The 16700-nt window shown below is 35.7% G+C and overlaps 1 protein-coding gene across 6 annotated transcripts in view; it reads right to left on the minus strand.

The window, feature by feature from the left end:
• The window catches only part of PARP8 (poly(ADP-ribose) polymerase family member 8), a 172980-nt gene that overhangs the window by 11641 nt on the left and 144639 nt on the right, over positions 1–16700 (minus strand). For 5 of the 6 annotated variants that reach the window (XR_013378531.1, XM_077896016.1, XM_077896018.1 and 2 more), the window contains 10 exons: positions 15967–16092; positions 14629–14694; positions 12031–12098; positions 10289–10337; positions 9080–9192; positions 8802–8874; positions 7520–7589; positions 5200–5273; positions 3996–4065; positions 3018–3102 (listed from right to left, as the gene is read on the minus strand). Coding sequence is in view for 4 of the 6 variants with exons in the window: in XM_077896016.1 (XP_077752142.1) it covers positions 3018–3102; positions 3996–4065; positions 5200–5273; positions 7520–7589; positions 8802–8874; positions 9080–9192; positions 10289–10337; positions 12031–12098; positions 14629–14694; positions 15967–16092 (794 nt within the window). In the remaining 2 variants the exon portion in view is untranslated. The remainder of the gene's footprint in view (positions 1–3017; positions 3103–3995; positions 4066–5199; positions 5274–7519; positions 7590–8801; positions 8875–9079; positions 9193–10288; positions 10338–12030; positions 12099–14628; positions 14695–15966; positions 16093–16700) is intronic. The other variant, XR_013378532.1, reaches the window with a different exon arrangement.

Raw genomic sequence — 16700 nt, forward strand, 5'->3', positions numbered from 1 at the left:
TCTGTGCTGTTGTTTACTTGTTGGAAAGAGTATGATTAGGATATTAAACAACTGTTTTATTATCTCCATTCCAGAAATCAGATCAGCATGGAAATTATTTTGATTTTTTGTAGTTTCACTTCAAAATAGATAAAAAAGGAAAGCACATTAATTTATATCCTGGTCATCAGGCCAAACTTCTAACATACGGAATCAGATAATGTTAATTAAAAAAAATCAGGATAAAATGAGAATAAGAAAATGAGATTTTTCTGTCTGATAACAGTGTATTTGTGATAACTCATTTCTTCCTCATCAATTTATCTTTTCCTGGATGTTACCACTCACTGGGGAAACACAATACTCATAGTACTCTGTGATTACATCTTTTATAAAGAAGCTGATGGTTGTAATTAGAATGTACATTAATTAGTGAATGGATTCTCCTTTTGATATGTTTGAATCTTATCAATTTTTCTTAATTAGTCCCTTCTCTCCTGAGGGTGCAGAGAAAAAGGATGAAATCTCATCTGTATTTATAAAGAAATGAAAATCTTTATCTTAATTTTTTTAATACTATCTGGGAAGTATCTAAGTATAAGGGAAGAATTTTATTCTTTTCTTCAGATGGTCTTTCCCCAATTTTTTCTTCTAATAAATATAGAAATCCTTCCCTCCAGACACATAAATATATACCCCTACAGATTTATTTTACATATAATTTATGTAAAATTTCAAAGAAATAACACTAAAATGCCTACTGCCTAAAGTTGTTTATTTGGCTTAACAAATTTGAATTTTAGTAAGATACTAAAAGGAGTAAATTAAACGATTAACATCAGGCTAAGGAAAGGACTTTGGCTTTACCTTTCCATCTAAATCATAAGGCAAGTCAATCAAACAACTTTGTGATTGGATGTGTCTTTTGGAAGGCCAGTCTTTTTAACAATGGATAATTGTCACAATGGTCAAGAAAATAAGAGAGAAGAAAATTTAAAGAGTGACTTTCCTTTTTTTTTTTTTTTTTTTAAGATTTTTATTTATTTGAGTGAGAGTGCAAGAGCACAGAGGGAGAGGGAGAAGCACACTCCCTGCTAAGCAGGAGAGCCTGAGGCAGGGCTCCATCCTAACGCCTGAGATCATGACCTGAGCCAAAGGCAGATGCTTAACTGACTGAGCCACTCATTTGCCCCTAATGAGTGCCTTTCAATGAAGACCTGCACTGTGCGAAGTTTGTTTTCATAATAACCTTAAAATAGCACGCAGATAGCTTCCCTAGAAACCTCCAGACCCACATGGCATCATCCTTCTCTAACTTGCAATCTGACCCAGGAGGCTGACTTGTATGGATTCCATCAATATGCTCACTTGCCCTCTACATTCTGGCAGGGTTTGGCCAATGAGGAGTCCTAGCAGGACACTGGCAGGAGGGCAAAGTTTAGGTTTCCCCTGGTTCCGGGATCATAAGGGCTCCTTGCACTACGTAAGTCCCTCAGCTGAAGGTTCTGGCTCCTTTCAAAGCTGCTGAACTAGAAAGGGATCTCCTGCCAGGTTCTGAGAACTGTTTCTTGTCCTTGTCCTTTTTGGCCCTGGGGATGTAGAACAGCTCTAGTGCTACTAGATTCAGGCTGCTACACTAGACCATGGTTCCCTATAAACCACACTTTTAAAGTAATCTGCTTGTGGGTGACAGAAATTGTATTTCTCATGGGCCACAGGTTTCCTATTGGGAGTCTACCTGATACGGTAGACATATGGTGCTACAACATCTACCGATGATCCTTGATTGAATGCACTGATGAAGCTCAGAGAGGTCATGCGATGTGGCTAATGTCACCTAACTGGTGAGCCTGGAAAGAACAAAGGGCTGTCTAACCAAAGCAGGCTCTGCCCACCATTCTCGAGGCTGTCTGGTCATGAAGAAAGAAATCTATAGATATGTATATATCTCACAATATGTAATGTATGTATTAAGATGTATCGAATACAGAAGATACATAAATGCATAATACATAAATCAGTATCATAAGAAAGTCACAGTTTCCATACCATCCAAAAGAAAACCAGACAGTTCATAAAACTGTCATTGTGAACAGCCTGTCAATAAGCCTGTGGATGCAGGCATAGCATGCTGTAGATAGCAGCATGTATATTGAAGCAATCTTGAGGCAGTCATTTTGACATGGCTTATAAAACAAGCCAGTGGGCATTTTTCCATCTTCTCTTTAGACTATGTGAAAGTACAAAACAGACATACTCAAATCTACCCTGAGGTGCTTCCTGTGATAGGACTGTGGATGAAGAACAAACAGGCAAGGAAAGGGTTGAGGGTCAAGCAAGTGTGGGTGAAGACCAGACAGGTCTATTGCACTCATTATTCAGGGATGAAAAATAATGCTATTATATTTTCATGCAGCTCTTATGATATAGCTGTGTCAAAAAAATCCACACCAATATGCCCTGCATTGCCAGCCTGTTATATGAAAAGCAGATAATCAACTTTTTCTTTTAATAATTTTATTTATTTGAGAGAAAGAGAGAGAGAGAGAGAGCAAGTGCACGAGGCAGGAGAGGGGCAAAGGAAGAAGGAGAAGAAAACTTCCTGCTAATCAGGGAGTCCAATGCAGGGCTCGATCCCAGGAGCCCAAGATGATCAACTTTTTATAAGGACAGGACATTCTCATTATTGTTATTTTTTCATTTCCAGTTATAATGTTTTTAACTCCATAAACAAATAAAGATAATATGTGTATGTATATATATAATCTATCTGCATGTGTATGTACATGTAGGTGTACACATATGTACATCTACAGCTCATTAAACCAATGGAGGATTTTTCTTCAGTTCTTCTAAGTTAATGGTATTTAAATATCACTACGTTTTTTACAGCTCATTAAAATAAAACAGAAGCATTCAGATGAGAAACTACCTCTCTGTTACATACTGGCAGCTAAAGTGACCAAATAATAATGTACTCACTACTAGCTCATTCATGGAGAAGAAAATAACATAAAAATTTGAACCTTTACACTTACACGAAAAAGAATCGTGTGCAGACATGATCAGTATTTGGGACGACCCATATCTCTCCATGTTTGTGCAGGTCAGGTGAGGTGATCACTGTAAATGGAAGATAAAATTAAAAACTCATTTTATTCTAAGTTACTGTATCCCTCATCTTAGAAATTTAGAAGCAAAAAGCACATGCACAAACACATGAAAAATGTTTAGCCTTATTAGCTGCCAAAATTCTAAGTGAAAACAATGAAATGTAATGTAATGATTTTGTTTTAAATACCATCAGTTTAACAATAGGAAGGGAATCACTTGTTTTTTTTTTTTTTTTTTAAGTCACTTGTTTTCGTTTATTATTATCAAAAGCAAATAATCCTGACTCGGGGATGATGTAGAAAGCAACTTTGTGTCCTCCAATAACTATCAAGGGTTGAAAACTTAAAAGGCAGTTAACAGTGGCTACTGAAATTCCCAGCAGAAGAAGAAAAATGCTTTTTTTAGTCAAGGTTAGATTTTATAGCAAGAACAAAGAGAAGTATATGATCTTGCAAATCGCCTATCAATTTGTCTACCCCAAGTTCAGAATAGAAGAATGATTTCAGTGTAGAAACAGAAAGACCTATCAGGTTCTGTTCTTAGTGCTTGGTTCATCTTTCACATTTCTCATGGTATGATAGATTCCAAAACCAACTTAAAGAGGAAGGCGGCATATTCACAAAAGAGATTAGCAATACTTGATCAGAAAAATATAATTACCATTCTGAGATATCTGCCAAGAATAAAATACAGCACTGTTTGAATTCTTGCCAATTCTGCTCTGTTTTTCACCTATATTAAGATCTCAATTGTACCTGTTTTCCATCTGTGCTCTTAGTGAAGGTCGCAAGGAATAATGCTTTCACTAACCCATTATGAGCATTCTGGAAATACAGTCAAATTCTTAAATACAGATAACATAGAGAATTAACTCTGTGAAGTTTGTAAAACTTTCAACCTACCTTCACATAAGGCTATGCATTTTAAATTACGGCTTTGCAGAAATTGGGATTGCTGTCCTTTTTTCTGTGACTAAATTCCAAAAGAATTTGAAAATCAGAGTGAAAATAGGGCAGTTGCTCAAGTGAAAAAAGAACTCATCATCATTAAGAAATAATAGCCACTAAGATAACTCCAGATTAAAAAAAAAAAAAAACAAAACCTATCTAGACTAGCAGGGATATCCTTGAAATCTTTCTTTAATGTCAAGCTGTATTTGTTATAACACTTAATTTCTGTACATAATCATTATTAAATCACTCTCAAGATAAGTGAACTAAAGATGCTCAATTAAAGTTTAACAGCCTCACATCACAGAATTAGAACTCAAATTTATATTCATTGGAAGCCTCGCATCCTCATTTCAAGGGAAACAAAATAAAAATTGCATGATCTTTTCAAACATTATGATCAGTTATTCCAGATCATCTAACTCACCCAAAACCAACCTATTTTCACAGCACCATTAACTAAGCTGCAGAGGTTTCAGGAAAATTTCATGCAGAAAATCTGTAGTTTTTTGTTTTTGATATTAGGTTAGCCATACGTTTTTTTCCCCAATTTAAAATCACATTACTCCTTAAGTAGATTTCTAATTTGTTCAGAATGGTTGTTTCTATTGAAACAACAAGGGATTCATGCTTGTTCTTTTCTCTGCCTTGAATTCTCTTTCTCCTATACGGCTCATGCACCCACTGCCTCGAGTCTCCACATAGTAACCTCAGATGGAACATCCATTCCTGACTACCCCAAGCAATACTCATTCTTGTTTCCCCCTTCCACTCCATGGTATTTGCCCTGATTTTTCTCCATTTTTCTCTACCATCTAGCATTCTTTCTATCTAAACATATATTTAATTTGTTAATAGCCACTCAACAGTCTCAGAGGAATTCTCTAATGCTTTTTTGTTCTATTTTTGACTGTCACGATAGCTCAATGCCTAGGAATCTCTAACATTATAGTAGGAGCTTAATAAATACTTGCTGAGTATTTTTCAATAAAGGCATTTTGATTATCACATTTTAGGGTAGATTTTATGTCTTTTGAGTAATGGCCATTTGAAATAACTCTGCAGACTTATAAAGCCTGCGTGCTTATGGAAATCCTGCTGGCTAATGAAGCTAGAGCTCACTCATCACATGCAGCCACTCGAGTCACTACAACACCTGTGATGCACTGCTGCTTTTACTGCTTGACGCCGGCTCATCTTTGGCTGTCACCTTCTGCTTCTTGTTCATCCCTGAAAACACCAACAAAATAATAATTTAGGAACAAAGCTATGCAACATCCCTCAAATACAATCCAGTGACACTGCAAAGTTCCACTTTAGGCAAAGACTTTGTGGCATAGAGGACCATGATGGGTGCCAGGAGAAGCTGCTGTGACCTGGGGTGGAAGTTCTGATAGTGTTAAAAATTAGATGATTCAGTTTGGTTTTCTTTGTACTGAAAACAGAGATTGTTGATCTATATTTAATTCGGTGTGGAATTTACTGTATTTTCTAATAAAGGAAAATAATGCAAGTTCTTTTGTCTTTAATACTCACAAGTTTTAGCTTACTCTGTTAATGCCAGGACTTTTTACTTTGTGAAAGATTTTAGATAGAACTAAAATTCATATCTGTTTTAGAATAGATAGATATTTTTCTATATTTTATTTGGAAAACTGTCCAAAATTGAGAAGTACGTTGTGTTTTTTTTGTTGTTGTTGCTATTTTAGTAAAGTCTTGATGAGAATGAGTAAGTTGCCACTGGTGTAAATATAATTCTTTCCAAGTTAGACATACCCCTAAAGGTGCAGAGGTGGAGAAGGCCAAGCTGAGGAACAAGGCGTAGGGTTTCAGACATGTACTTCTGTGAGAAAAATCCCTCAGAGGGAATGTCCTGTTCTCTACTCCTGAAACTCGCAGCCTGAAAGCCAACTACAAAGTTACTTCACAGTACTTGAAGTCTTACCAATGCTGAGGATGTCTTTTATTAAACTGGTTTCATTTTAGTTTTTCATTGTGTTATGTTTTAATGAGATTTATCATCTGATTTATGCTGATTTTAATTTGTTTTGTCCTTTTAATTATATTATTCTATTTTCTCTATTACCTTATTCTTCCTGGTATTTATTTTTTTAGTGTTATTTTGACATACTGTATCTTCAAAGGTTGTTGCAACAATATTTCTCAAGCCATGGGCTTTTCTACAATGTGACTTGGCCACTCTTTCATTCAGGGATGGAGTCTAATACCCCAACCCTCAAAGATGGAGGGGCTTGTAACTGTTTTGACCTATAGCATATGTGGGAAGTGTCACCATGTGACTTGTGAGGCTGAGCCAAAAAGCCTACAAAGTCCAGGACATGTGTTCTGGAAAAGGTTGGGGTGGAACCCTGAGAAACAACTTGCTGTGGTTGAAAGAGCATGAACTTAGGCAAAGGAATTAGATGGTTAACATTTACCTGGTTATGAGACCTCTCAGGATATCCTTTTCTATAATAAAGCATCTTAAGACTTACTAACCAGGTACCACATGAATGACATCTCCTGAAGTTGTGCAATACAATCACATAATTGTACATACGCAGGAGTACACAAGCAAAACCAATTATACATGCAGGTATATGAATATAAAAATATTTGAAAGTCTGAAGGGGAATACGGAGAACACTGAGGTTGGGGAGAAGGAAAAAAAATTTCACTTGTTATTTTATACAGTTCTATGTAGTTCCAATTTCTTTTTTTTTTTTTTTCAATTTCTTTATAGTGAGCACAATTACTTTACGTTTAAACACAGTAAGTTAGTAAGTTGTTGCCCCCCTCAAAAAAAATCATACCAATCATTGCAAAGTATTCCCCCAAATTTAAAAGTGCAAAGAAATCACCCCAAATTCCACCACCTGGAATAAGGATAAGGAATGCTAACAATGTCATGATCATTCTTTTCATATTTTGAATTTACCAGGCTCCTCTCTAGCACATGCTTTCAATTTTTTCCAAAATAATTTTTTCGTAAGTTTCACCAAACAAGATGTCAATAAGTAGGGTGATTGTGGGGGTGTTTTTCTAATCTTAAGTTTTCCATACTGTTCAAAATTTCTTTATATGATATATAATAATTCAAAGATAAGATGTTGGCATGATACAGAGTTACAATCCATGGCCGTGAACTACTATATACAAATACTTTTCAGTGCTCTACAAAATGTTTTACACATACTGCATTCTCAATATTTCCTTGTGGATGGAATAAATGTAGAAACTACTCAACAAGACTGAAATTAATTTTGAAATTGAAAAACCACATATTCTACTAGGATATTTTATGTATATAATATATATATACTAGGATATTTTAAATTCATACTGACATGTGAGCTTTGTTTTCGCTTCTGACATATACCAAATGAATTAAATGCAAATATATCAAGTTAAGTTTCAGTCACTTGATATAACAAAAACCTCACAAACTTGAGGTTAGAAATGAAACACAAGCTTACCTGAGTAACCAAAAGATATGCTTGACATTGGACTAAGATAGATTCCACTTCCATACATTGCACCATGGAGCTAAAAGGGGGAGAGAAAGTGGACAGTCAATGGTTTCAAAGGTCAATATTTTACAAAAGAAAGGAATCAGTCTTATGTTGGGAGGATTAACTCTTAGAAAACGATAAAGTGCTTTCCTAAGGTCTAACGTGAAAATAATACTACTGATACCCTTGTCTTCAAAATTCAGTGAGTTGATATATGAACAGACATAGCCAAAGAAAAAAATCCTTGATAAAGGTTTTCCACTTGACCTATGACAAAGACAGTCACTTATAAAGTACTATAATAGGTTTTTATGTTAATGACTCCAAAATACTGAAAACAAAACAGTCTGAATTATACACGACAGAGCTGTGATTAGGACTCACATGGTAGTATATCAACAAAGTAGCCTACTCAGGCTTTCATTATGCAATGCTGTCAACCCATTCTTATCTCCTCTAAACTTGTAGGTTACAAGTTTCATTAACTGAAACTTTCTGACTGGTCTAAGAAAGTACTCAGGACAATAAAAATTCTCTCTCATGAGCTCTACATTTTAGGGCCCCTGTACCCTAGTCGTTACTAACTAAATACTAATTCAGTAAGTGTGTGTTTATGGATATTTGCATTTAACTGTATCATCTTAACTGTCATTGGAGCGTGAGATCCAGCAGAGCTGACGGGATTGAGCATATCATTTTCTGACCTCTTTCCATAGTCAGATAAAAATCAGCTGAATGAGAGCGAAGTGGGGGTGTTGGAGGTGAAAGGCAGAAATAAAGAGAAACACTATAGCCACAATAACTCCCAGTGCTGCCTCAGAGACCATGAATCAGGCAGCAGATGGTTCTTTGGTGTCCAATCTCTCTCTTGCTGATTCTTAGCACTACTTTCTTCTTGTAAAGTATTTACACTGAGGCAGTGCTCAAGAAATCTGTGTTGAATTAGCAGACAGAATGCTTGTGTGGTTTTCTTTCTGCATGATAACTTTTTTTCTACTTAAATTCAAAGTGATTTTACAGTTTTCTCATAGGGAATTCAATTTATTTTTCTTTTCATCCCTATATGGTGTATAGGTCCATTCTGCTTCAGTTATTTTATGAATATTTCTTATACCTGTTAGAAATTCTATATAATTTTTGAAGCCCACTTGCTTCCCCTTTTTCATAATAAAAAAGCACCAGGATTGCTTATTGAACTCTTACACTAAAGCATATATGGTCTTGTGAAAGCATTCAGAACATTTACCTGCAGTCTAGTATTAGAAGCAACAACCAGACCATTCCTCAGGATAGAATGCCAGTTTTCAATGTGTGAGCCACTAAAGCACAGAGGAGGGGAAGGACAAAGTAAAACCAAACATTAATAATCTTCTAAAGTGGCCACAATACAATAAGTCATGTACCATCTGAAAGTCTTGAATATCCAAGACAAGTCTCAGGCAGGAGACTATTCAGGGTTAATAGCCAACTACTAAAAGAATGTTTTCCTCCCCACACGTTTCTGGGAGACCAAGCCATACTCACTGAAATGCAAAGGTGCTTCCAAAGAGTTTTTTAGCAGCTCTAAAATTAGATTCTTTGGCTGGTGGACTGCTGAGAAGAAGGAACTGATGTGGAGTATGCATAAACTTCAGTTGCTGCCATTTAAAATAATGACAAATGAAAATACGTCAAAACTAACACTTATCAGACTGATGACAATTTCAAATTTTACTGGTTTAAGAATTATCTAGATTCAAGCCACACTAACTTACATTAACAAGACCATTCATTAAAAAGAAAGACCCGCATAAATGATAAATCATATGGAGTTGCTGATATGAAGGGTAATTCTTTAGGCTAATGGAAAAGTAATAGGAGACAGACAATTCAAAGTCATTTATATTTAGCTTTGGAATACACTCCGTAATCATGTCCGAGCAGATCTGCCTTCCTAATTATGTTTCTTTTTAAGACTTTTATTATTAAATTCCCTAAGTATACAGTAGCTATTCAACTGGGGAAATATCTGAGTTTGCTAAGCAGAAAAGTTAGTTCAAGATTTTAAAACTGCAAAAATTATCATCATGCTTTATTTGCATACATTTATAAAATTGTAAATTGCCTACATTCAAATATAGTTTCCCCTTTGTTCATGAAAAGAAATTAAAACAGAATCTTTTGAATTAGTCACTTGACAAAATTTTTTAATTGCTGCCCTTTCACTTAGGAATATATTTATATAGGACGACAATACAAAGGAAATCTCACAGTTTAGAGTTTCATAGACAGGAAAGCTAAGATTCTGGATACTGTTCTTTTTAGGTTTTTGATCAGAACTGAAATCAGAGTCCATTAGCTTTTCCTTTATTTGTAAGTGTATTAAGCCGATAAGGCAATATCTTCTCTGCTCTGGAAAAGTGGAGCTGTGCCAACAAGAAACTGACAATGATAAAAAGCACATTACCTGTTTCTGGTCAATCTCGATTCTTCCTATCACTTGTGGAATAACTAAATGATTTCATACTGACCCTTTTACTTACTGAAAAGTTCGGGGCAGCAGCCTGAATTTGAATTTGATTTCTTGGGAAAACCTGGAGCTGGTGTACATATGGTAATTTCAAACTGAGGAATTAGGGCTAACCTGAGATTACTTCAATTTTCTGAAGAAGCTGACTAAAAATCACAAGAATCACTTCTCCCACTAGTCAGGACTCTTCCCTTTCTGTATATATAAGTGAAAAACCAACTTACCCTGTTAACTGGCAGTTTCACAATATGTGACCTATTACTTGAAATAACCCTGAAATTAATTAAAATAATCCATCAGTCACAAATATATGCCAAATATATTTAATGATTTTTTTTCCTTAGTTGGCAAGTGATTGAAACTTATGTTTACTGTGACATTAACTAAATTAAGTAATCATTTTACTTATTACATCACTTTTCTTTGCTTCCTGAAGCAATTTAAAGAGCTTATGTAACAAAAAAGAACGTTTTAATCCGAGAAGTAGTTCCTTAGAGCCTAAGAGAGAATGATTTTTAATTATTACAACCTCAGATATCAGCAAAATGAACATTTCTAAACATACTTTTAAAGGATGATCATCTAGATGCAAAGCTGATTCACACATCTGCTTCCTTGGCTCTTCCCTACATTGTCTAATTAATAATCAGTTTTGGCGAAGACCTTTTTCTTTCTTTAAATATATGAGGATCATTGTGCTGATATATACAGTGGTTTGTACATAAAAGCTTATTCACCATATTTAGACGCTGAGTTTGAAAAACATTACATTCAGGTATCTGAAAGAACTAGTTATTTTGTGTTTTTCAGTACAGAAATTAATAACTAGGGAAAACTCTAAAAAAATATTTTGGTGGATTTTTTTTCTCCTTGAAAGAAGAGTGACTAACAAACAAGCTGAAGAAAATGATCACAAATAATTAAAAGTTAATAATCAGGCTGACTACAGGGTGGGGGGGATTAGATATTTGAGATTTTTACCTTCATTTTGAATATGACAATGTGAGAATGTAAAAAATTACAGTGAAAAATATGTTATTCTACTCAATCAAAATTTCAATAATAGGTCATAACAGATACAAAGAAGGAAGACCTCCAAATCTAATTTTTAAAGTTTTAATACACTAAATGATTATTGTAAAATTCTAAATGAAAGTAACCAGAATCATTCCTTCTCCTTTGCCTATCTTTCCATAATTTTTAAAAACTTCCTGGTTGCAGCATAAAATAGGTCTTATTCAGATCAATCTCTTGTAATCTTTACATTTGTATTACTGCATTTATAATCATGGTGAATTCCATTGTCCTTAAGTTTTCAGTGATTTCAAAGAGATTTGTATATAAAACCCTTATAGATATGGGGAGTAGATACTATTGTCTTCATTTTGCAAATAAGAAACCAGAGGGCAAAGGCTCTGAAGCAGGTGTGGTAGGAAGGGTGTTCTCAACTGGCTCTCCTATTATCAGGTGAGCCCTCCTAGTTTCCATGCAGGTTATACCCCTCACCAGGCTCACTCTGAACAGAGCACCATCTGCAGCCATCAAACAGAGTTCATCAAATTTATACTGTTCTTGTTAAGACAGACATTTTAGAAAGATTTTCAATAAGTGTTTGAAACAGTGAGTTTTGTCACTTAGTCCCCAGTTAACTAGAAAATTAAATGAACCAAAACAGCTTCACCATATAATCCAGCTAATCACATTTTTTAAAACTATAGACAAACTGCTGTCAAATACATTGTATATCTGTGTAGTGCATAGGACAGCATTTTCTTCCCCTTGTGATATACAAGTTTTAATTAAAGTGAGAGTCATTAAGGACTCTGATTGTAAAATCACCAGGCCTCAGAGGCTTGTAGAACTGTAGCATTGCAGGTCTTGTAAAATAGGCCTTTTTTTTTCCCCCTTAAAGAAGGCAGTAGAAAATGATTCTGTTTTCATTAAAAGGAAAACTAAAATTTTATACCATTGCAGTAGGGGATGAGCAAGGGGGTCTTGTTTATCCATCTGCTTCTTGATTTCCAGATATGGTGCCTGGAAAAAAAGTCATTATACTTCTTGTAAACATTCCTTTTTTTCCTTTTAATTTTTTCCTTTATGCAAAAGGAAAATGAGGTTGAACAGGTATGTCTAATCTAGTTAAACCCGGAAGTTTGTGGCTGTGACAAGGTAACAGCAACAATTACCCTACGTGTCCCCCTACACCATCAAGTGATGTGAACTTTCAACTTCATGGGGCACAATGGACTTGCCCCAACATTTTGCTCCAGAGGCTTCCTCAAGCTTTAGCCTGGCTCCCATGCACTAGGCCATGTCTAAAGGTGATCCTAGGCCCCCTGCTGAGTCTCTGATGGAGAAAAACTCAGTGCTGCCTAAAGACACAAGGTACCTACCTTGTACCCACCAACACTGCTAGCCTTCTAGTAATTTTCTACTCATCTCTCCTGTTATTTCCTATTCCCCACAGACCCCTACTTTTCCATGGCTCCCTCTCTTCTCTCTCTGCTCTCACTTAAAAAAACCCAGCCACTTTTGTCTTACTTGGAGGTGACCTCCCTCGCACTGCAAGTCACTCTCCCCCACCGTAGCCCTCAAGTTAAGTTTATCCCTTTAACAAGTGTCAGGTGCTGTTTCTCTTTGAGCATGACTGTTTTTACCTTTTAGCTAACATTAAAAGCAAAACTTGTAATAGTTACCCTTCACACTCATATCTGAAGGTACTGACTTAGGTGCAGAGCTTTACAAGAGACAACTGGACAATATTTACATAAGAAGAACCCTTCTTTTCAAAGTATTTAATGGAATTTACCCAGACAATTAACCTTTTCACAGAACAAAAGGCAATCCATCTGTGACAATTTAGGTCTATCTAGAAAGCAGTAAGTACCTTCTAGAAAATAGGACAATATAATGTTAAATTTACTTGGAGAGGAGTAAAGGTTTTGACGCAATAAAATCTGACAGCATCCCTAAGGAATGCACACTGGAAGGGGGTGCAGCATTACTATTTACTATCTTGACAGTGAAGAAGCTAAGCATCAAGCAATTAAGCAACTTGCCCAAGGTCACAGGCCGCATCACTGATGAGCAAATTATACAACACAGACCTCTGACTTACTAGGCTGACACCCAATCATCTCCACTGCCTTCTATTAAAATAGCTTACACATGACCCAGAATAAAGGGAGTAAATTTTGGCAGAGAGCTGATCCCAGAGTCAACATTTTGTAGCTATTTTCGTTCAAGAATGATCTGGGTCTGGGGTATAGTATAATAAATATCCTATTGCCACCAAAGCCTTTGGTGACTAAAAAATGTTTACTTAACTTTGTTTAAGCCACTGGAGTAGGTTCATGTTTTCCCCCAAGCGGAAATGCTTCACTGTTTTCCTTTCCTTATACAAATAATAAATATTTGTTTGAAAAGGAATTCAGGTGATACAGAAAAGTATGGCATAGAAAAACAACTAGCAAAAAAAAGAGAAAAAAAAAAAGAAAAACAACTAGCAAGGATGATGGTTTTTAAGCAAATAATATAACTTGTGAATTAAAGATCTCTGTTTACCATCATCCGACACACGCTATTTGTTGAACAAATGGATGAATATTTGATTACATGAATAAATAACTATCCAAAGACTCAAAACTCAAATCTGAGAATGCAAAAATGTACTTGGGAGCACATTTTCAAGTACAGTGGAGGTGATAGGGAAGAAGGGAGGAGTGGCACAGAAGCTTTGCAGGCCTCAAGGAATCCAATACTTTTTCCAAAAGACAGAAATGACGTAGGATAACACTTACAAGCCCCCAGGGTCTCTAAGGCAGTGCAAGCCTTGAAACCACTGTATGCAAACCAAACCCATAGTGTGTATTGTTGTCAATTATAGATTATTAATTTCTACTTATCACGATGAGTTTTAAGCCTTTCTCCAAATCTTTGGCAATGGATAGGCCTCAATAATTCAGTAGCATTTGCTTTCCGAAGAGCTAGACGATAGCCCAGTGGTATGTTAAGACTTTCATAATAAACCTCAATTCTTGCTCATCAAACATCACCAAGCCTCCGTAATGTCTACAAATATAATAAACTCAATACTCTCGAGGAGTCTTGTGTCCTCCAAAGTTGTTTTGAGATTCTATGTTCTAAACTATTTACGTTCAATTTACATGATAGAATATTTGTTTTTCTTTTAACATTAAAATAATGTGCTAAAATCACTACTGTTAATTAAAACGGAAAGTCTAGGAAGATGGTACCAAATTTAACCCTTGCTTTAAGGTATTCGACACATCTCCACATACTCCAATTGTTGCAGAGAACATTAGGATCACAATTATGCAATTACCTTCCAAAAGTCCCAGTGGTAGCCCACCAGTACACTGACGTAATTTAATTAAAACGTCCTAGTACACCACAATCTTTATTTTTAAAGTACTTTAATTATACTCCCATCTAACAGAAAAATCTACATTTCACTACACAGCCAATACTCTCAGACATTTTTAAAATACGATTTTACTCAAGCAAAACTGAACCATACAAGACCACAAGATGATATACTTACTTGCGTCATTTCTCTGATAGAAGTTATGCTATCCAGCGCTTTCATTACTCGATCATAGTTCTTCTTCTGTTCGAATGGAAAGAAAAACAGTATTCACTATAAGCCTTTGCAGGCCTACATATTACTAGAGGAACATATTTCTGTACATGGATTTTCCATCAGACTTGATTTGAAAGCACTGACTGTGTTGTGTACATAAAATGGAAGGCTTTAAAATAAGATAATTCTAGGATGTACGATGTATAACTGAGAGGGAAGAAAAGAGAAAGCAATACCAATCCTAATATAAGTACATAAAATCATGTTTAGCTTACAGGGGGAAAAGTATAAATACAAAAAAAAAAAAGATATTGGGCTCCTGATTCTTAATTTCACTAAAAAGAAAACTAAGCCGTGATGAATAAAATAAGAATAGAATCTTTCTAAAATACAAAAATCCACTTTAAATCTTGCAATATCATTTTGCTTCTATTTTCTTTTGATTGAAAGACTGTTACCAAAAGAGTAGACTAGTTGAATAGTGTATAAATGACACCACACACTTAACTTATAATTCATCTTTAGGGATACTGTAGCTATGTGTACTGTTGCCACTTATGAAGGAAGGAAGCTTTTCCAAGGGCATTTTATATAGCCATTGTTTCTACAAAATGATTTCAAGATGGATAGTAATAGAAACTAAGGCAATTTTGGCTCAAATTTTGAAAATTTTGCTCTCTCAGAAGGATCCTGCCTCATCTCCACAAATATCTATAAAATTGTTTTCTTAAGAAATGCCAGTTGATCAACAATATGGCATTACTTATTATTATTATTACTTTCACTGATCTTCAGATAACTGGGGAGGAGGAAGGAAGAAGGTGAGAAAAGATTAGGTAAAAATACAAAAGAAAAGCAAAAATCGGTTCTTTTATCCACAACATTTAAAATGACAATGAGGTGATACTAAAGCTAGAATCTCAAAAAATGGTGAAATTAAATTCATCATATCAACCATCACCACGCAATTTATTACTGCTATGCACCTGCCCTTCAGGCAGACAGTATGTATAAAGATGGCAATTTGAGAGGATGAAGTGGGTCTAGTTTCATAAAGACAAAGTTCTGAAAGTGATTTTAATAGATGAAAGGATGGGGAAGTGAGATATGGGAAAGATCAAAGGAGGCTGTAAATTGAGTTTTGGGGAAAGAACCGTATCTACTAGATGGATATGTGGTCCACAACAGGTCAGGGATGGGCCTGATGAATGAGTAGGACAGGAGGAAGAAAGTGAGAAGGACTAAAATCACAGCTGCTGCTACAGGGGATGGTTGGGGCATGCAAGGACAAGTACTCACCCTGGGGTTGAAGGCCAGCATCTGAGGATCATTAGGATCCACCACAGAAGGATATGGCTCGAAAATGACAACTTTTCTAGGAGATTCCAATGCAGACCTACACATGGAGACCAGTAGATCTACCACCTTGAAACACATACATAAAACAGTTAGTGTCCCTGGTGTCTTAGCACACACTTTGTCATTCATTACTCCTCCCTCTCGTGGTCATGGAAGTTAAGTAGGAAAGCCTCAGAATTGCTATCAACTTCTCAAATCTGTAATTTATGGCTTCAGACCACATTTGACCAAACTTAACCATTAGCTTGAAATAGCTGACATGCGTTGCTGTTGCTTCCAATTATGTCCTGGTATGTCTTTGTTATGAACTCGTATTATGCTCCAACATTGCTCTAGGCTCTATGGCAGACATGCACAAGAGAGACAGCTCCTCTCACAGAATTTATATTCTAATGGAGAAGATGCACAAAAAAATAATCAGTTCACTATATGCTCAAATATATTTCTGGTTGTGTTGAATGCTGTAGTAAATATTAAGCAGGTGTTAGAGACTTCAAAATGGCTAGGAAGGTCGTAATACTTAAACAGAGACCAGAGTGAAGATAAGAGAAGGAGATACAGCTCTGGGAGAAACCATTCCAGGTGATGGAAACTGCAAATTCAGGAAGTGAGTCTGATGTGCTCCAAGAACAGTAAAGCTCCTGACATCATCTTACTTCTTACTCTCTGCCTAT

The sequence above is a fragment of the Canis aureus genome, chromosome 4, assembly GCF_053574225.1.
Source record: "Canis aureus isolate CA01 chromosome 4, VMU_Caureus_v.1.0, whole genome shotgun sequence".
Taxonomy (NCBI): domain Eukaryota; kingdom Metazoa; phylum Chordata; class Mammalia; order Carnivora; family Canidae; genus Canis; species Canis aureus.